At 36.1% G+C, this 21,203-nt stretch overlaps 1 protein-coding gene across 5 annotated transcripts in view; it reads left to right on the top strand.

The window, feature by feature from the left end:
- LOC138155734 (thiamine pyrophosphokinase 1-like) overlaps positions 1-21,203 on the top strand; it is a 479,265-nt gene that overhangs the window by 282,626 nt on the left and 175,436 nt on the right. For all 5 annotated transcript variants that reach the window (XM_069081026.1, XM_069081104.1, XM_069080982.1 and 2 more), the window contains one exon: positions 19,576-19,722. In XM_069081026.1, the coding sequence (XP_068937127.1) occupies positions 19,576-19,722 (147 nt within the window). The remainder of the gene's footprint in view (positions 1-19,575; positions 19,723-21,203) is intronic.

Below are 21,203 nucleotides of genomic sequence, written 5' to 3'. Positions count from 1 at the left end.
AAATCTAAATGAAGAGAACTCATTGCAGCAGCTTTGAGAATGTTTTCTTCAACTTCTCAATAAAAATGTCCAGAAAAAATATTTATATGAAGATAGTTCTATATTATTTTGTAGTGATTCAAAATTTATTATTTTCTCAAATATATATGGCAACTCTAGCTATTTAGAAAAGCTATCAATATTTTTGAAAGTATGTAAAGCTTAGTTGAACTTATTTCATCATACTGGATAAGGAATTGAATTAAGGAGTCCATTCATACTGTAAATATGTGTGTGTGTGTGTGCGCGTGTGTGTATGGATGCACATTGTGCAAGTATATATTTATGTATGATGTTAACTTATTAGAATGTAAAATCCTTGGTAATAGGGAATGCTTTGCCATTCTTTTATCCTTAGCTTATAACATGTTGTAGGAACTTAATAAATGCTTGCTAAACTGATAGAAACTGCACCTATTATTTCATCTGGGAATTCGAAAGTTCCTGTCAGTACAAGTTGGAACTTTCTTTGTAATGCATAGTCTTAGTTCTTCAGGACAAGTAGAGGAGAAATGACTTCTTACATAGAAAGTATATGTCAGAGATTGGGCACTTTAAAAAAAATGGGTATGGCTCAAAAGTTCAGTAGGAATAGAGAGCTGTCCCCTTTTAGAAGCCAGGTTGTATTTTCATATGAAAAAAGCAGAACTAAGTGAATGAATTAAGAATTGCTGGAGGCAGACGTTTTTCAGCATTCCACTTACAATGGTGTTTAGCACCACTTGAGGGGGATAAAGGGACAGATAAGCCAAATTTAAACTCTGCACAGTATAAGACAACTTCCTTTGGGAGAAATTTAAGAGTAATTTGGAGGCAAGTAGGAATCTGAGTAAATACTGCTATGTTTTTTAGAAAAGTAAACTAATTCTATTTTGATTAGCAGTAATATATAAGCTGAGCTAAACTGGATGGCTTGAAAATGGTGTTGGGTAGCCAGCCTATTCATGGGCAAAAAAAGTAAACATTTAGTTGGAGATTTCAAAAAGTCGACTAGTACTTTATTTATCTTATGTGGACTTCTCTTCTCCCTCTCTCTCTCCTTTTCTATTGGTATTTTCTAGTTCATACATTTATGTGTTGATGTCTAAAATGTCTTTTTGAAGTTATTAAAAGCACTGATCAGTATATGGAATGACATATCCTTTTTTATCCCTCTTAGTCATATGTAAAGTAAGTGAATCTTCTGTACCCCTTCCTACACTCATTAAGTATTTCTAACCACATTAGGACAGAGTGAAGGTCCTATGTCTTGGTTCTTCCAGAGTAGGATTTACTCTGTAACCTCAAATCCCAATTATTGATGGAAACATCAATCTTCTGTGTGAGTTGCTTATTTTTCAATTCTATAGGGCTCAGAGAGAAACCATTAGATTTCTATTGCCACTGATGGTATAATCATTGACATACCATAGGTCATGAACATAGGAGCTGCTCAATAACTATTGGGTAAATTAGATTGCATGTAGGTTTTAACAAATAATGAAAAGAAATTTTGATGACTTGCTACATTATAGTCTGCATTGAATAGTGATCCTCAATATAAATGAGATATGTCATGACATTTGTATTCCACTTGTATTGGTCTTAATTAAAATAATATATGTGTTATTTTGAAGTATTTATGGAATTATAGCACTCAGGGGACCTAATGAGTTTCAGTTCTTTTACAGATGAAGTAAATTAGGTCAGTAAAGGTTAGATAACTTACCTACATAATTAACCAATAACCAAATTGACCTTGAACATTTATTATTTTAAAAGCACTGATTCTAAATCCAAAAATATGACAAGCTGTCAATAAAAATAATGAGTTTCGTTTAAATGAAATGATACATACTACTTTGCCCTGGTAGAAAAAATACACTTAAAAGTTGCGCAACTCTTTTTAAAAAAGGATATAGTAAAGATGTTGGTGGGAAAGGTATAGCTTTGTTTTTCTTTAGTTTGATATAATATTTTTGACTCTTACTATGTCATTTCTTTTAAAACATCATAACAGATAAGTAAACAATACTCCCTCAAAATTGCATTTACTTAGAAATATTGAATGAATAGAGTAATGAATGATATTTTACTGCGTCAGGTATCTGTGATTTTATTAGCTTGGTCACTCTTCCAACTGCTCTGTCCCTTAGGGGTCTATTTCTGCTCTGACAAGAAACTTTATATCACGAGCCCTTCTAAAACTTAGCTAGGTTTATCTAGCTGTAGAACATCAGGGGGTCTGGCTCCAGGCCAGTACAGAGATACCATGTGAGTAGTATGGGATGTTGACTTTTATTCCTGTTCTCTTTGTTATGACTTTGGACAAGTCACTTCATCTCTCTGTGTGCCTCAGTTCTTCATCTTTTACATGGTGGCTAGGGGGCATCTAAGATCGCTTCCGGCTCTAAAACTGTTATTGTCAATTTATGATCATTCCCTGTCTTGACCGTCAGGAATTCAAGAGTCCCCTCTATGTCCTGTAATAAGGCAGTGAAGAAGGACTAGAGGGGAAGATTCTTATTGACAACAATATCCTTATATTTATCTTTGAAGTACTTCATGAATATTATCTGCTATCAGAGTCAAAATCCTGAAAAAAATCCACCACAGTTATGAAACACAAAAATAAATATGATATTTCATTATTGACTTACTTGTTAATATTTCCCCTTTCAAAAAGAAGAAATGTCAGTGTTTATAGTTTCTTCTTTAATCCTCTCTTGTTTGAGTATTTTTTGCTGTTGCTTACCAATTTTAGATAAAAAGATTATTGTAATATACTGAATAATTGAATAACAGTATTTTCAGAAGCTGTAACTGAAGCTTAGAAAATAGTAAATACTTGTACCTATTATTTGTAGCAGCTGTAGAAGTCTCACAATTAGATTCTTGTTTTCAAAATCTAAATCAATTTTCTAATTTTTCTGTAAAACAGCATGGCTAGAAATTTCTTCACAGGCAGGAAAGCTTGATTTCAAGTTTTACTTTGGATATAGGTTGACTGTGTGACCTTGGGAAAGTCACTTAACTTATCAATGTCTAAGATGTCTTTTTGAGACCATATAAATTATAGAACAGTTGCAAATCTACATTAATAGAGGGATTTTCTTCACTGGGATATCACCTACACTGATGAAATCACAGGTCTGGTCCATCCTAGATCATTCTTCCATCCTAGATTTGGAGCTGGAAGCAACTTCAAAATCCACATTAAGTTAAATACTGTGTTCCACCAGGTTCTGTGCTAGTGGCTGGAGACATAAAGGCAAAAGTTTTATGGTATGTTGGGTCTCTCATTTACATAATTGATTGAAATTAAGCCAAATTTTGGCTAGTGAAATAAAAAAACATATTCAGATTAAGGAATGGGTCACTTAGTGAAAGCAGAAGTGAGGCATTGAGCTTTGCTACTCTCTTCATCTCAAGTAGAAGTATGTATGTCACTAAATATTTTATTTGAGGGGGTTATCAGTCATCATAGAGTAGTGAGGACACTATTTTTTTTAAAGACTTCTTAGGTTCAAATTCCTAATTCTCACATCACCTGAAAAATCTTCTACTTCTTCATCTGCCTCAAGTAGGAGAGAGGGCATCAGAATAGATTTTTTGAGGAAATTAAGAATTCAAAGAGGCAGAAGAGTAAAAATTGAATTTTAGGCATGATAGCCTACAGGAAGTCACAAAGATGAGAGAGATGAATGTAATAAGTTGAAAAGATACACACCCACGCAGACATGTACACATACATTTCTATACATACATGTATATATTTCCAAATAATGAAAAGCTAAAAGTTCTCAGAATTTCAAATTGCAAGGCCCTTCCTAAGGATCCTCCCTTTTTTTCCTAATCACAGGTGAAATCCAGAGATACTTCTGGTAACTGAAATAATCAGACTTTCTTTCCCTTGGCTAATCATCTTTCCCATTTATAAACTATTTAGGCCTTTGATAAATATGATGAAAAAAGTTTTCAGTGCAGGGAATTACTTCATAATTCATAATTAAAGAAAGACTGGTTAACATTTCTCATTTACTTAAGCCTAGAAAGTACTTCATGCTGAAATACTGTCCTAATATTATTTTATAAACTATAACTTAAAGAGGGAAATAGGAGAGCAGGCTCAGTATACTTCTATCATGGGAGGATTTTGCAAACTTTGGAGTGCAATGTGTTTGTCAATTTTGTTGTTGTTGCTGTTGTAGTAGGACATCATGGAGGTAGGTGGGAGGTGAAATCTCTTGAGAGGTAAAGAAATGCTTTAGGCCATTGACTCCCCAAAATTTTATTTGCAGATACTTTTCATCTCTCCTGAGCTTTTCTTCTAGGACTGAAGAAAGAAAATATTTTCTTTTCAGGTATAGTCGTGGTCCCTTGGGTCCCAATGGCTCATGTAAACTGTTGGGAACTCAATATCCACTGACAGACACCATTCTCCAGTGCTCTAATATATTCTTCTACACACACACACACACACACACACACACACACACACACACACACACACATCCATTTTGCAACTTAATTGCATTTTCTGGGAAACTCTTTGCCATTATCATTATTGCTTTTCCCTTTAGATTGACCTAATTCATTTTTCTTTTTAAGAATATTTGATTTTTTTCTAATTACATATGCAAATAATTTATAACATTAAAATTTTTTTGAGTTCCAAATTCTCTCCATCTTAAATATATATACTACATTGTTATAATATATATTATAGAATATATTGTCATATATTACATAACAATTTAATATAATGATTTTATGTGTGTATCTGTATGTGTTGGTATGTGTATATATATATAAAGAGATATATGTATATATACAGACATATATCTGTATGTGTATATGTGTATATATATATATATGTCTTTGTGTGTGTGTATAAAATTTCTTGTAACAACTTTTATAATGATAAAGTCCTTAAGAGTTACAAAATTACATTCCTGAGTAGGTGTGTAAACAGTTTAACCTTATTGAATTCCTTATGATTTTTCTTTCCTGTTCACATTTTTGCGCTTCTCCTTGGTATTATATTTGAAAGTTAAATTTTCTGTTGTGCTCTGGTCTTTTCATCAGGAATACTTGAAAGTTTTCTATTTCATTGAATATCTATTTTCTCTCTGAAGAATTATATTCAGTTTTACTGGGTAGGTGATTCTTGATTGTAATCCTTGCTCCTTTTCTCCTATAATATTCCAAGCCCTCTAATCCTTTAAAGTAGAAGCTGCTAAATCTTGTTTTATTCTGATTGTGGCTCCACAATATTTGAATTGTTTCTTTCTTGTTGCTTGCAATATTTTCTCCTTGACCTGGGAGCTCTGGTATTTGACTATAATATTCCTGGGAGTTTTCATTTTGAAAAATAAATTTTTGAGATCTCTTTCAGGTGATGATCAATGTATTCTTTTAATTTCTATTTTACTTTCTGTTTCTAGCATATCAGGGCAGTGTTCATTGATAATTTCTTGAAAGATGATGTCTAGGCTCTTTTTTTTTTTGTTTGATCATGGCTTTCAGGTAGTTCAATAATTTCTAAATTATCTCTCCTGAATCTATTTTCCAGCTCAGTTGTTTTTCCAATTAGATATTTCACATTTTTTGAGTTTTTTTTTTTATTCATTTGATTTTGTTTTGCTGTTTCTTGATTCTAATGGAGTCAGTAACTTCAATTTGCCCAATTCTAAAAGAACTATTTTCTTCAGTGTGTTTTCGTATCTCCTATATATATATAAAACTCTACTTTTTATGGAATCCTTTTCTTCTATGAATTTTTTGTACATATTTTTTACATGTGACCAGTTCTGCTTTTTAAGTAGTCCTTCTCTACAGTGCATTTTTGTACCTCTTTTTACCATTTGGTCTATTTTATTTTTTAAGGTATTATTTTTTGTGTTTCTTATCAAACTATTGACTCTTTTTTTGTTGTTGCTGTGAGTTTCTTGCATTACACTCATTTCTTTTCCCAGTTTTTCCTCTACTTTTCTTATTTGATTTTTGAAGTTTTTGAACTCTTCCAGGATTTCTTTTGGGGCCATTTTATTTGAGGTTTTGAATGTAGATATTTTGACTTTGTCATATTCTTCTGAGTTTGTGTTTTGATCTTCCTTGGCACTATAGCAACAGTCTATAGTTAATTTGTTTGTTAGTCTGCTCATTTTTCTAGCCTATTTCTTGACTTTTAAATTTATGTTAATATTAGGATCTGCTCCTAGGGTACAGGGGACACAGTCCTAAGCTTAAAGTTTCTCATGCTTTTATTTTCAGAGCTAGTTCCAGGGGTCTATAAGTTTTCAGTTCTTCCAAGGTGATATGATTTAAGGAGAGCTATTGTCACTGTACTCCTGGTCTGTGTGCTACCAAAAATACTATAATATCCTTCTAACCAGTTGGCCATCAACTTCCTATGGGTTGAGGGCTGTAGAACCCACAGCTTTTGTAGACTCAGTTTCCCCCAAGACTTGCCTATGCTGCCCTGGACTGTACTCTATTCTCACCCCAGTGAAACAGACCTTCTTAGTTGTTTTGGGCTGGAAAATGATTTTAACCCATCCTTTTTTGGTTCTGTTGCTCCAGAATTCATTTTGAGGTGTTATTTTTGAGTAGGATGAAAATTTGAGAGAACTTAGAAAGATCCTGGCCTTTATCCCACCATCTTGGCTCTACCCACTCCTAAATGTATTTCTCACTATACATTGTTCAACTCTTCTTCATATATAGAATCTTTTTCTAAATTAGTCTTAATCTTTTTTATTTTGATATTTGCTACTCTAGAGGGGTGTGTGTGTGTGTGTGTTTGTGTGTGTGTGTACTCTACATTCCAACAAATTGGTAGTGGCAACAATGACTTACTATTCTGGTTATAATAAATTATATTAAATTTAAAAATAATAGCAATAATAGCAAAACCAGTGTAACATCTCCTTTCACTAACCTTTGTCCATGTAGCAAGGAAGCAATCAGTTGTCACAAAGATGTAATTATCTTGGTCATTTGTGTATTCAGAAAATTTCCCAAGCCTCTCAAAAAGTTTTGTCAGTATTTGGGGAGGAATAGAAGATTGTGGTCAGAAAAGATAGTTAATAGTTATGATGTAAAGAGTAAAATGATATATAAAGTACAGGGTAGTCCATCAGAGGATTAAATTCATCCTCTTCCCCACCCTGCATTTTGTGATGTCCCTGTAAAGCCATAAGGCAGGACAAGTGACAATCCTCTTTCATTCTGTTCTTAGTTCCAGGTGCTGTGACTTTATTTGCTCCGAGATTTTATTTGCTCTGAATGTTTCCCAAAATCAATTGTAGCAATGCCCTTAAATGAAAAAATAATGATAGAAAAGGATGTGTTCTGATAGTCTGAAAGATAAAAAATGACACACTGATTCAGCCAGGCTACAGCTTGATTGATTTTTTTTTTTTTCCTGAACGGCTATAGTTGGGTATCTGTTGGTGTTCATATATTGCCTTTTCCTCCAGAGAGGTCATGGTCTTGCAAAAAAGAGGGAACATACTTTCCTTTGGCTTCCCAGTGGCACCAAGATATTTGAGTCTTGATTTTTCATGTCATGTGAAGTGGTAGGTAGGAAGTAGAGGCTTGACCTTCTGTAGATCTTAGTGCCATAGTTGTCAAACTGAAGCATAAATCTGGAGAACCTTGACCTTAGCGTACATTGTGCTTTTGTTCAAATTTCAGTCCTGTTGCTTATTTTAATTTCTACTGTTACTGGCCTTCTGACAATGGCCTCTTTATGGCTCCTACTAATGGTACTGTGAGATCAGGGACTGAATTTTAAAGATACCTATAGGCCATAGTCCTACACCTTTCTTGATTCTACAAGGTGCCTAGTAGCAAATGTTATTGTTGAACCAATAGTACTTTAATAGTGTAAGCTTGTTGGAATATAAGTTCCTTGAAGTCTTTTGTCTTTGCATCCCCAATATTTAGTATGGCAACTGATACCTAATAGGTACTTAATAAAGGTTGATTGAAGATTGATTGCTAATCTAGAGTCAACAGGACTGTCAGAATCAAGCAAGGAGGTCCAAATTTTAATGCAATCACATTTTTTTTTTGCCTATTATCTGCAAGTGTGAGCATTTACCATTCTAGAAAGTAGGGCTATATGAGCCCTTCTCCTCAGTCTTGGGTTTTCTTTCTTCTCTAGATCCTGGCCTTAGTCCTAATTACTTATGCTTTTGAAATAGAAGCTGAGGAAAAAGTACATAAGCATTTTAACTTGGCAACAATAAATCTTGATGACTTTGGGAAGCCTGATGGAAAGCTAAACTAATAAAAGCACCCACTTTACAATTCATTTGGTGGCAATTTATCAATAGATGCTTATGAAGAATTCTTGCTTAACCTTTAAAAATGATTCATTTTTTCACTTTAGGCAAATTCCCCAACCTTTCTTTGCTTCTTATTTGCTCCCTGTGTCACTTGCTTCCTCCAGCTCCCCCACCACAAGGATAGGGAACTTATGTTGAATAAAAGAGATAATTTATGTGAAAGTACTCCTTGCTTCAAGGAAGATAGATGGTGTATACCTGTAATCATGTTATTACTCAATTTATTGTTGTCCTTGCCATATATATATATATATATATATATATATGGAATTTAAAAATAACACTGTACATGGTTTCAAACTTCAGAGCAAGAATTGTGCCAGCCAAGCATGAGGTAAGGGGAGAATTGTTAAGAAATATTTCTTGCCTTCAAACAGAGCAGCAGGCAGTCACTTTGACTCTTTCGTTCCTAGATCATTTGGCCATGCCTTAAAAAAGGAGCAGTTGAAATCTTGGCCTCTGTATCACCTCCTAAAACATCAGTCATCCTTTTTACTTTTTTTTTTTTTTTAACACTGTGCAACAAGGGAAAATAGATAAGCCCATGGCTTTGAGGCATCTCAGGAGGTGTTGGTACAAATATATTTTAAAAAAATCTACTGCCTTAGAGAATATGGCACCTAATCCATCCATGCCTGAACAGACGCATGCTTTTATAGGCCCCTGGACGAGGGTGAAGTTTATCTACTTACTAGAAATCTCAGTTTGATGGCTTACTTGGCAGATAAAATTTCATAATAATGCACAGGATTAGAGATTTCGTTGGCACAGATGCCCCACTGAGGAAGGCATTCTGACCTTATGTGAAAGGGACCATTTTATCTCTGAATTCCAGCATGGCCCAGACACAGATAGTGCAGACAATGTAAAGAAGGCTCTGTCTTGGAGACTGATTATGAAAGTAATTGCAGGTATAATAGAATAACTGCCTGAGGTTGCTTAGTGGGCTATAAAATTTCCCTCTCCCTTTTTTTTTTTCCTCATATATAATCCCTTGGTCAGGAATATTGTAAGTTGTGGGTACTTGCCTTGGGAAATGATAATAGATGGGATTATGATTGTGCTTATTAGTAATAATAAGGACATTTAATTTGTAATGAATTTGTTTACTTACCTTGTGAGTAAATATCATGGCTAGAGAACTGAAGGGAGATATATACTAGGACACACATTTTAGCAGCTCAGTTAATGAGTGTGAATGGCTCAGGGATTGGGAGAAGAGCTTTATGAGACTTTCCTGTCTTATCAATAGTTAGTGGGATATTCAGACCTGGAAACTCAATCTTCCACTTCTCTGACTCACAAATTTCTATGATAACGGTTCTATGCCATTTTGTGGCCAATTCTAGTGTTTTCTGTTTTAAAAAAGAAGAGAAAAGAAAATAGTGCTTATCACTGTGTAGGAAGTAGGAATGAGGTGAGCCCTGGCGTGCACTTCATCTTCTGAACATTACACATTAACATATTTACTTTGCCTGAAGATGAAGGGATTGGTTTAAGAATTGGTTTGTAGGGAGTTTGAGTGTCACAGATATTAACTAAATTAACTGAAATTTTTATACCACCAACTCTTGGCAAGATAGAGTATCACGAAACCAAAAACAAACAAACAAACAAAAAAGGAAAACTGAACAGTAAACAAAAAAGATTTCATTTATCCGCTTAGTCAAGGTTTTGTAGTTCACACTGAGGTTCTTTTTGCTGTCGCTGCTGTTTATTGTTGTTTTTATAGCCAAAGTAAGACTTAAGTGGGACTGAAGTCTTAGTTTGTGGTAGTGACTCCAGATAGGTTGGTTAGTACAAATATTGATGGCAAGCACAGTGATGCCTTAATGTCTAATGATCTTCTCCCCCTGCTCCGCCCCCCCCCCCGAAAAAAAACAAAAACAAAAACAAAACAAGAGGGGCGGCCAGGTAGCACAGCAAGTAAGAGCACTGGCTCCAGTGTTGAGAATACCTGGAGATCGAATCCTGGGCTCAGACACTTAGCACCCACCCAGAAACACCTGGCCGTGTAACCTTGAGCAAGTTACTTAACCCCAATTGCTTAGGGGCGGCCAGGTGGCTTAGCGAGTAAGAGTACAGGCTCCAGTGTTGGGACGACTTGGAGATCGAATCCCGGGCTCCGGCACTCAGCACCACACCCAGAAATAACTGGCCCTGTAACCTTGAGCAAGTTACTTAATCCTGATTGCTTAAAAAAAAAAAAAAAAGACTCTTTTTAAGGTCTGGACATGCCAGCATTGGGGTAAGTGCCTGGGTGGTTGGTGAATTGACTCGTAGGCAGCTGCAGAGGAAGTGACTGCAGCATTATGTCTATTATAGTTCTATAAGTATAAGTCCAAGTCTCAGATTTCAGTAGTGTTTCAATTATATAGGTTGCATAGGAATTAGAAATATACCTCTAGGGTTACAATCATGTGAGACCTTATACCATTGGGTTTGCAGAACCATCCTAAAAGAGGGAGAAGGGACCTTTTGGAAGAAGAGGAAGTAGACTTTCTCTACTACGGGAGCAAAAGAAAGGCAGTGCCTCTTTATTAAAATGTTTTAATAACTTTTTGTTTTACTATTGCTAACTTGCTCTACTGCCCCCCCCCCCCAATCTCTCCACATCATTAATGGAGAGTAAGAATGGGAAACCACACCAACCTTGTAACAAATAAGCATAGTTGAGCCAAACAAATCCATACAGTGGCTGTTTCTAAAAAATATATAGCTTTTTATTGGCTCTCTGTCAGGAAATGTCTAACTTGCTTCATTATAAGTTCATGTTTTTTCAGTGCTTTGATCAGACTTTTTAAATCTTTCAAAGTCATTTTTTCTTTCTGGTTTTGTCTTTGTGTGAGTTCTCCTGATTCTGCTTACTTTATTCTGTCAGTTCTTGTTACCCAGCATTCTCTGAAGTAATTTCTTTCATCATCCTTTAAATTTATATAATTCGATTGTTTCAGCCATTCCACAGTTGTCTCAGAGGCAATCCAAAGCACCCTCCTAGATCATAGACTCCCTCTCCCTTTTTGTCCCTCCTTCAGAATTAGTCATTTTATTTTGGATACTGTTTTTAAGAAATCATGAAAGAAAACTGCCCAAATTATCCATAGAATACAAAATAAAAGAAGAAAAGTAAGACAGGAGTCAGTTGAAGATTTAAATACCACAGAAGAGAACAAAAAGAAGTTCATAAGTGAACTCAGATGAATAGGTCAGTTGTAGCAAATTCTATACAATACATGTTCCCTCTTTCATATACAACTCTGTATATTTAAATACTTATTTTTCTAAGTTCAGAATTTAAAAAAGAAATTAAAAGTTAAAAATTAAAACAGGTAATAGGTTCAGACTTTGTACTCATGGTACATATAATCAACATTGGAGAATAAAATACATATACAGAAAAAGTTAATTATGAAACAACGGCTGGTTTTGTAGTAGGATAAGCCTTGGGCTTAGATTTGAGAGTCTGATTCCTTTCTCAGATACTTGCTAGCTGAATGCCCATGGCCAAGGTGGTTTACCTCTCCTAGTCTCGGTTTCTTCTGCTAGAAAATGTTCATAATAATATTTGCACCATCTCCTTCTTAGGGTTGTTGTGAGTAAAGCATTTCATGAAATTTAAATCAACTAATAGTGAACAAATTCATATTTGGAACATGAACTGATAAATGCAAACACAATGGACTTCATGTTAGACAGTAGTGAGAGATAGATTGGAGGTTTTCTAGCAAGGTTAGTGTATCAGCAATGCCATATTCACAATGCCTATAGAGATTACAAATATGCTGATATAATTATCCATCACAAAATATGTCATGTTTGCCATATGGGGAAATAAACTAGAAAATTTATTAAGATACCAAAAGACTGAGTCCCAAAACCAGAAGGTGAAAGCCATCAGAGTAGTTATGATATTGGCACAGATAGATAAAGTAGAAAGCACCCACATTTTCAAGCCTTTAAAACAGAACAGGCTACCTCAGGCAAAGGTCCTCCTCTCCCCACTCACAGCAACCACCCAGCGTGCTCCCAGCAGCTCCGGCCCCTGGCAGTCCTCAGCAGGAGTCCTTAGCAGAAAGTCCTTAGCAGTCCTAACTCAAAAAAAAGGGCTTCGTGCTGCCACTGCCTCTGCTGTTGCCGCAACCGCAACCGCAACCGCCGCCAGCCACCGCAGGACCGTTAGCTCGGCTTTCACTTTCTCTCGCTTTCCGCTTTCTCTTGCTCTGCTATGTCAGCACGTCCATGGGGCATGGAAGATCTTTAAATCCCATAACCCTTACAGTTAGCGAGACAGTATTTTAGGAAATGAAAATTAAATTTTAAAATTAATCTAATGGAAATGAGAGGAGGTGGTAGTCAGAGTATGGTAGTCAGAGTAAACTGGGACATGTTTTCCACAAGGAACAAGAGTTGACTAACACATGGAACAAAGGTCATGTTGGAATGTTGTGGGAAGATAAATTGGAGATTAGATAATGTAGAATTTTATATGCCAACTTGAGTAGTTTGAATATTAGCCTGTCATTAATTGGTAGCCATTTTAGGTGATTGTGATATATGATATCTTATTATAATTAGCTCTCCATCACCTGACGCATTGCTGAGTATCTAACCGATATTTAATATATATCATAGAATTTAACCAAATTTTACAAAAACCTGCTTTTATAATGCTAGGAAGAAGCCAGATGTATTTGGGGAAGGAAGCAAGATACGTAATGGAATTAGAAAATATAGGAAGGTTGTGGAAAGTAAAGATTTTTGGAAGTGGTGGATATTACAGATAGGATATCTTCTCCTTATACTATACTTATCTGTTCTGATTAAAATATAAAATTCATTTTTCTCATCAGATATTTGGAATTGCATTTAGAGATCTTGTCTTTTCTGTGCTTGATGATGAACCACTGTGTGGTCTGAGTCATTTGGTCTGAATCACTTTAGCATGAAAGTACTCAAACTCTGGCTATGAGGGGAAGTATTTCTACAGGTTCTATTTGTTTGACAGCCTAGAAGTGCCCCTTTGCCATTGGAACACAAAGTGTTTATCCTTCCCTGTTACAAACTTTTTCAGATACAACTCATTGGTTATGAAATGAAATTCCAAATGGTCATATACTGTAAACCCCCCAGGACAGTTTGCACAAGTTGTCAAGAAGTACCGGTATTCTTTGTTTCCTTCTACAACAAATGCTACATCATCTATAAGATGAGGCTGACAGTTCCTCTGATTACCCATTGTTCTTTGCAACAGACACTGAGGGTTATATTTTACAGGCTTATTAAAACTTGCTCCACTATTACTGCTTTTGTCAGATCATTTGTTTTTTACTCATACTAGAGTTCTTTCTCTGCAGTCTTTGAAGGGTCCTCTGTCTTCAAATTAGAGCATCAAACTATCAGACCAGAGAATTTCATTATTCAGTTCAGGCCTCAGTGCAATGCAGGACAGATCTTTGAAAGTTAAATGGAAGCTTTTTAATCAAGCAGGTTACATTTCTTCCTGTAAGTTGCTTTGTTGGACTTGCTGTGGATGGTTACTTGTACCTTGGAGAGGAATAGCTCTTAGCAAAATTACAAAGACAGGTAGTTCATCTTTGGCACCCTTTTACCTCACCTCCCATTTTGTTCAACAGCTTTCCTCACTGCATCATCCTTCGAAGCATCAGCTACTCTCATGCTGCTCAATCCATTCTCCTCTAGGAAAGCTTGATAAATTTATTCATTAGATATTAGAACCGTAATTATTACACGCTTCTCTCCAACTTTTCCCTGTTTAGAGAGAGAATTGTTCATTCTTAACACAAAGTGAGCTAACAGATGTGGGATTGTAAATGTTAGAGTAGTAGAGGGTATGTTTTTGAATGAAGGCTCAACCTCCACTCAACCATCTTCTCTATTTACTAGAAAGATCCACCCAGGTCATTCTATTTTATATTTTCTCTTCCACTCCCACCACCTTTCTTCCTCCCCTCTCCCTCTTGCTTCTCCCTCTCATGTACACATAGTCCTTGGTAACCTATACCATTTTGCTAGGCAGAGTTATCCTTCAGTGTGCTTCCCAGAACAAAGTCTGTTTCAACTAAACTTAGACTTTCAAATCTAAAGAAAATAATTCTGTCACTCAGGCTGTTTCCCTGACCTTAGTTTATCAACCAGCAAATAGTGAACGATACAGTAATTTTAAGAAAAGAGCTGCTCTGTAAAGGAATCACATCAGAAAAAGGTATAAGCAGGAAGCAGAGCAAAACATTGCTTCTTACTATGGTCAGTTTGCCCTGAGACTCTTTTCTGAGAGGATCAACAGTTAACCTCCACCTTGTCTTGTGGATTAAAACAACCACATGTGTTGAGTTAAAAATAAACAAAAACCCACAAAAAACGTCCAATAGGAAGGTCTATTTTAGAAATTAGATTACATCTAATCCAAATGAAAATTTAGACTACACATAACTTGTAAAGTTACATTTTCAGTTTACATGCTTCGGTACCTTTCAGTTATTGGGTTGTAACTAAGGGACCAGGTATTGTTCATTCTCCCCCACCCCTTATAACATTTTATACTGTGAAAAATGACAAAGAAGGGAATATGTGGACCATGTGGACTCTTATTCAACCAGCACTGTACTTTTCTTCTCTCCAGTGGGTTTTAATTTAAAAAAAAATCATACTTAACATTACCATATTGCTTTAAAATGTATGAAGCTTTTTCAATTCATTGCTTTTGGGACTCAGCAGGATAGACATTATTAGGGCCTCCATGCAGTAGGAAATTGAAGCGAATGCAATGATGTATTGAAAGCAACTTTACTGTTTTGTTGAGGAGCTGAGACTTGAACCCAAGTCCTCTGAGTCTGTATTCAGCAATCATTATTGAATCTACATGTCTTTTCTTAAATTTTGGTCATAAGGGGAATGCTCATGTTTTCAATGTTGCATTTACAAAGAGCTGAATGTATTTCTTTGGGGGGAAAATGGTAGTTGGTATCAGTGAAAGTCTTCTCTTTTGCATTTTCTTAGAATAAATGTGGTCATATTCCCTTCCTGTGAATTTCATAGGATTCCATGATGGAAAGTCCTATCTACTTAAAAAAAAAAAAAGTAAAGTAGTCCTCATGTCAGAACATGGAAATTGGTGGCAGGGACAGGTGGGGAGAAAAGAAGACAGAGATAACAAGCCCTGGCTTTGTATAACAGAGAAGGGATTTCAGCTGAGCAGAGATAATTATAAAAGTTACAGAATTTCTTTGTGAAAAGTATAAAAGTCTTTTCTTAGATTTGGAAACTTCATCTGGGAGTTCTGCATGCTGTTTCCCCAAGTTTCATTTATGATTGATTTTGTATGTCATTTGTGAACTAGAAAACAGGGGGAGAGAAAGAAGTCTTTATTTTTTCCAGCTAATAGCATCATACTAATTATAAATACAAATTTGACTTATGCATTCCAATCTTATAGTGAATTAGAGTCCACCCAGGTGGAATTCTAAAGGTTCCTAAATCAGTCCAGGTGCCAGAAACACAGTCAGAGTGTGTTCTGGGTCCATAAAAGCATTTGAAATATCTCTCTACTATGGGGGCATACTATCTAAATCTCATGTATTGCTTTCTGATGTTTGCCAGAACAGTTCTGCTGATGGGAGAGGGGAATGATAGAAAACACAGGAGATTATTTAAGTGTTCTCTGAAAAAATTTAAAGATCATACTGTGAAAAAAGTTCATATTACAGAATTTCAGTGGAAAGGAAGGAAAACAGCATGTAAAAGGAAGCTGAAGGAAAATGAGGAATAGTCCAGAGTCAGGAACTGAGACTTGTTTGAAGTGAGAATGTTTAGCACGGGTTCCTTCTGAAATGGAGGTTCAAGTTTAGAACTCCATACCTGGAAGAAGAGATAGGAGATTTTAGAGGCAGAGATACAGAATTAATCCAGGGAATCCTGGACTGAACCAGGTTTGGCCCTAGAATTCATCTGTATTTTACAGATAGGAAACTTTACAGATAAAATACAATTTAGGGGTTTATTGGCCTTAGCTACTTTAGTGGAGATTGTTTTCCCTCTGATAAGTCAGTGGCAATACCAGAAAATGAAAGACGATACATAATAAAATCTTGAGAATCAGAAGTCAAATTTCTGGGCAGAGTTGGATACTAAACAAACTGATTCCAGAATGTTTTCGGTTAAGAGCAATATATCTCACTTCAGGTCTGTGGAAGTGGGATCTGTAGTTGGAGTCTAGCATAGTGACCTGCTCTGGACTCACTATTGATCCTGGCATAATGGCTAAGGTCTATGATATCCATCTTATGATCACCAGTTTATGGCCTTTTCTACTTCTAATCACCCTGCAAGTCTTTTTTTTTTCTCTTTAATCATGGACCAGAACTATACATTATGTAAATATATTTTGAAATGTCTCTATGTTAATAGAGGGAGTTATTTATCCTATATTATTAAAACAGAGCCCTCATCAAATAGGCAGGTATTGTTTGGAAAAAAATGAGATGGTTTTTAATTCAACCTAATTGCTGTTCTGCCTGCCTGATATTTGCTGAATTCCTAATAGCATATACCTTCTGAGAGCTAAATTAATACTTGACTACCTGAGGCTTTTCACATATTTTATAAACTCTAGGGTTGGGTGAATATTTCATTCTAAGTCCTAAGTGCCCCCTGTGTTAAACTCCTAGAAAGAGAAGCCTAGTATTACTAAGTTCATATTAATTGCTTAATTACTTTTTCCTCTTCTACTTCTATTTCCTTTTTTTCCTTCTGTACAGTTATTCATAGAAACACTACATATTGATAGTTGGTAAGCTTTAATAATTATTCAACGGAAAGGTATGTCCTTTTCCCCTCTCCTTCCTGCTCCCCAACTTACAATGATCTTCTGATCAATGTAATTGATTTAATTTATTTGATTGGCCTTTGTAAATGCATACAGTAGGGAAATGAGAAGTAGGCTTTCTCTGGTCTAAGGAACTGGACGACTGATTTGCAGATATTGCTGATTCATTGTGATGTCTATTTCCTACAGACAGTGATTAAATTTTATTTTCAAATGTTATGAGGTCCTTTGAGGTGTAAAGAATAGTGAATATTCATGTAACTTTCTGCTCTTAGAGTTTAACAAATACTAACTGAAAGGAAGGATGTTTTAACACCAATCATCTTGAGCCAACTGACCTTTTTTTTTTTTGCCTTTTTTTGGAGGGCGATTGGGGTTAAGTGACTTGTCCAAGGGCACACGGCTAGTTTTGTGTATGTGTGTGTGTGTGTGTTACATGTCTGAGGTCAGATTTGAACTCAGGTCCTCCTGACTCCAGGGCCGGTGCTCTACTCACTGTGCCACTGAGCCGCCCCCAACTTTGACCATTTTTTAACCAAATTTGTTTTCTAATACTCTCCTAATTTTCATTGCTTGTACTCCTGTGTTTATTGTTCTTTTGGTCCTGCTTTGTTCTTTCTGTATCCCTTCATACATGCCTTCCTTTTTTAAAATCAGCATTTCAACCTGATGACAGGGCTGACAAAGTATTAGCTTTTTCTCCCAGCTTTGTATCATCTACATATTTGCTAAACGTGTAATCTATGTCTTCTTCCAAGTCACTGATGAATTAATAAATAAAAGAAACATTTACTAAGTGTTTACTACATGTAGAAAACTTTGCTAGGGCACAGGAGCCACAAATAATAAAGTCAGACAGCCCTTGATCTGAAGATCAATTTATAATGTAGAAGGCAAAACTTTGAGAAGGATTTAGCTGTAAGTCAGATGTTAAGGCCCAGTGGATTTCAAAGTATTGCAGCAAAATCGATGACAATGATATCATTCCCACTGATAAATCTAAATGTCTTTCTAATGTTCAACCATGCCAAGAAATTTGGAGGGCAGAACTTTCCTTTCTAGGTCTTGAGTAGCTGTATCTGCCAAAGAGATAGGACTATAGCATCTGTAGAACCAGTTGCTAGGTTACATGTAAATAAGGATTGGTCTCCTCCATAATGGCTAGGGGAGTTCTGTTTGATACAAAACCGGGGGTTTGGAGGACATTGCTGTTCTCAGATATCTTCAGTTCTGAGTCCTGGGTATATCCACCAGACATCTGTTGCTCCCTCAGGATGCTTCAGCCAAGCTGGCTTGCCAGCTCTCTGGGTGGCAGAGGGTTTGAAATTGATAGTGGTACTGGTAGAGACCATAAATTCTTTCTTTACAAGGTATTCTCTCCTCTGTGATGATTTTGAAGGGCCAAGTCTAGAAGCAAGACCAGTAGCCTGAGAGATGGGTTGTTACAGATTTTCTCCACTGAGGTTCAAGAGGAATAAGTGATTGAGATGGTGACAGAGGTAATGATGTGTAACAGAACAGGGCAGAAGACACAGCTTTGCAGAACTTGTGATCCCCATCAATGATAAAATTGATCCTTTGGTCAACATACTGGTTCTCTTTATTCAACCAGTTCACATCTCTCCCCCTTTTACATAAGGATATTATAAGAGCCTTAGTGAAATCAGGTAACAATTTCATTTAGCATAACTTGTTTTTAAAGAATTCATATTGGTGTGGCTAGGTGGCACAGTGAATAGAGCACCAGCCCTGGAATCAGGAGGACCTGAGTTTAAATCTGTCCTCAGACACTTGACAAGCTTATTAGCCATGTGACTTTGGGCAAGTCACTTAATCCCTACCAAAAAAAAAAAAAGAATTCATATTTCCTCAGAGTGATTCATCTGTTTAATTGTATTCATTGAGGATAACTAGGTACCCTGTTACAGAAACAAAATAAGAATTTAATAAGAAAATATAAATAATAATAATAAAGAATAGATCCTTTTCCCCTCTTGCCTCCAAGCATTAAGACTTCTTGCTTAAAAATATTAATTTAGTATTATTTAAAGCAAATGATTTATAATCAGATTTAAACACTGACATATTCATGTCATCACCATATATAAACCATCCTGTAAATTAAGGATTAAAACATCCCATTTGATACATGTAACATGAGAAATATGTACTAAAGATTATGAAATTTTTTATATAGGTTGAAGGCAGATGATATTTTGATGGCAAATGTTTCTATGATCATGACAATTTTCTATTTCTAATACAAATAACAATTGAATAGTTTTAATTTGCTTTGTAATTATTGGTAAGTCTCTTAGTATTTGATTTATAGATGGATTTTTTTTTCACCTTATTTAGGTTGATCTGATTGTGACTTTGGGTGGACTCGCAGGACGATTTGACCAGATCATGGCTTCTGTGGAGACCCTTTTTCATGCAACTACCATCACTCCAGTGCCTGTTATCATCATACAAGCAGATTCCCTCATTTGCCTGCTTCAGCCAGTAAGTAGAATGAAGAAGGACCCCAGGGCACAAAGTCTAAGCTTCTGATATACTCCAGAATTGGATGATTAGGCCATTGTCTAAATTAAGGCAAAGAGTCTACCTGATATGCCCATTGAGGTTGATTGAGAAAAGAGGGGACAAAGCTTGCTTCCTTGAGATTTTTAAAATAATGACTTCTAAGTCACTGAACATTAAACATGGAGATGAGAAGCTCCTACTTTGCTTTCTTTCGTTTGATTATTCCCAGAAAATTTTCAGAACTTTTAATTAAATTTATAAAGAATATAAAGTTCCTCTGCAGGCACTTAACCAGTCCGAGCTTCAGTTTCTTCATCTAAAAAAAGGGGTTATTGGGGCGGCCAGGTGGCACAGTGAGTAAGAGCGCCAGCCCCAGCACAGGAGACCTGGGAATGGTTCCGGCCTCAGATACTTGACACCCACAAAAAAAAATAACTGGCCATGTAAGCTTAAGCAAGGTACTTAACCCCAATTGCTTTAAAAAAAAAAAAGGGGGGGGGGGGTAGGGGCGGCCAGGTGGCTCAGCGAGTAAGAGCACCGGCTCCAGTGTCAGGATGACCTGGATCAAATCCGGCCTCAGATACTCAGCACCACACCCAGAAATAACTGGCCGTGTAACCTTGAGCAAGTTACTTAACCCCGATTGCAAAAAAAAAAAAGGGGGGGGGTTATTGTGTCTGCTTCCTACCTATGTTGCTCTTATGCTTAGTTTATAAATGCCAGCTCTTAAAATTTGTTATCCAACATAGTATTTAATAAAATTCTAGTAGACATTTAAGAAATAACTTATAAAATATTTTTTTCTTTTTGAAATAATTTTCTTTTGTATTGATTTCATGGAATCTATTGCTGATTATTTTAATTTTTCTCCTAATGCTAAATGTTACTGATGTTTTGTTCAAACTGTAAGGAATTATTGACAGCAATTATTAAAGAGGCTGTATGCTTCAGGTAGAGGTAGCTGGGTGGCTCAGTGGATAGAGCACTGCACTTAGAGTCAAGAAGCTTCATCCTTGGGGTGGCTAGGTGGCACAGTGAGTAGAGCACCAGCCCTGTAGTCAGGAGGACCTGAGTTCAAATCTGGCCTCAGACACTTAACATAAAAACTAGCCGTGTGACCTTGGGCGAGTCATTTAACCCCAACTGCTCTCCAAAAAGCAAAAAATAAAAATAAATAAAGAAAAAAAAAGAAAGAAGATTCATTTTCCTGAGTTTAAATCTGGCCTCAGACACTTACTACCTGTGTGACCCTGGGCAAGTCACTTAACCCTGCTTGCCTAAGCTCCTCATCTGTAAAATGAATTGGAGAAGGAAATGGCAAACCACTCCTGTATCTTTGCCAGGAAAACCCCAAATAGGTCATGGATAGTTGGGCACAACTGAACAATAACAAAATTCACTCACCGTTTTCCACTGTCTCTCTCTCTGTCTCTCTCTCTGTCTCTCTCTCTGTCTCTCTC

This window comes from Petaurus breviceps, unplaced genomic scaffold (genome assembly GCF_028583685.1).
Source record: "Petaurus breviceps papuanus isolate PSGF00001 unplaced genomic scaffold, PetGlider_PUasm1.0 110, whole genome shotgun sequence".
Lineage (NCBI taxonomy): Eukaryota > Metazoa > Chordata > Mammalia > Diprotodontia > Petauridae > Petaurus > Petaurus breviceps.
Note: the sequence above shows the minus strand (reverse complement) of the source record. Positions and strands in the feature narration are given on the sequence as shown.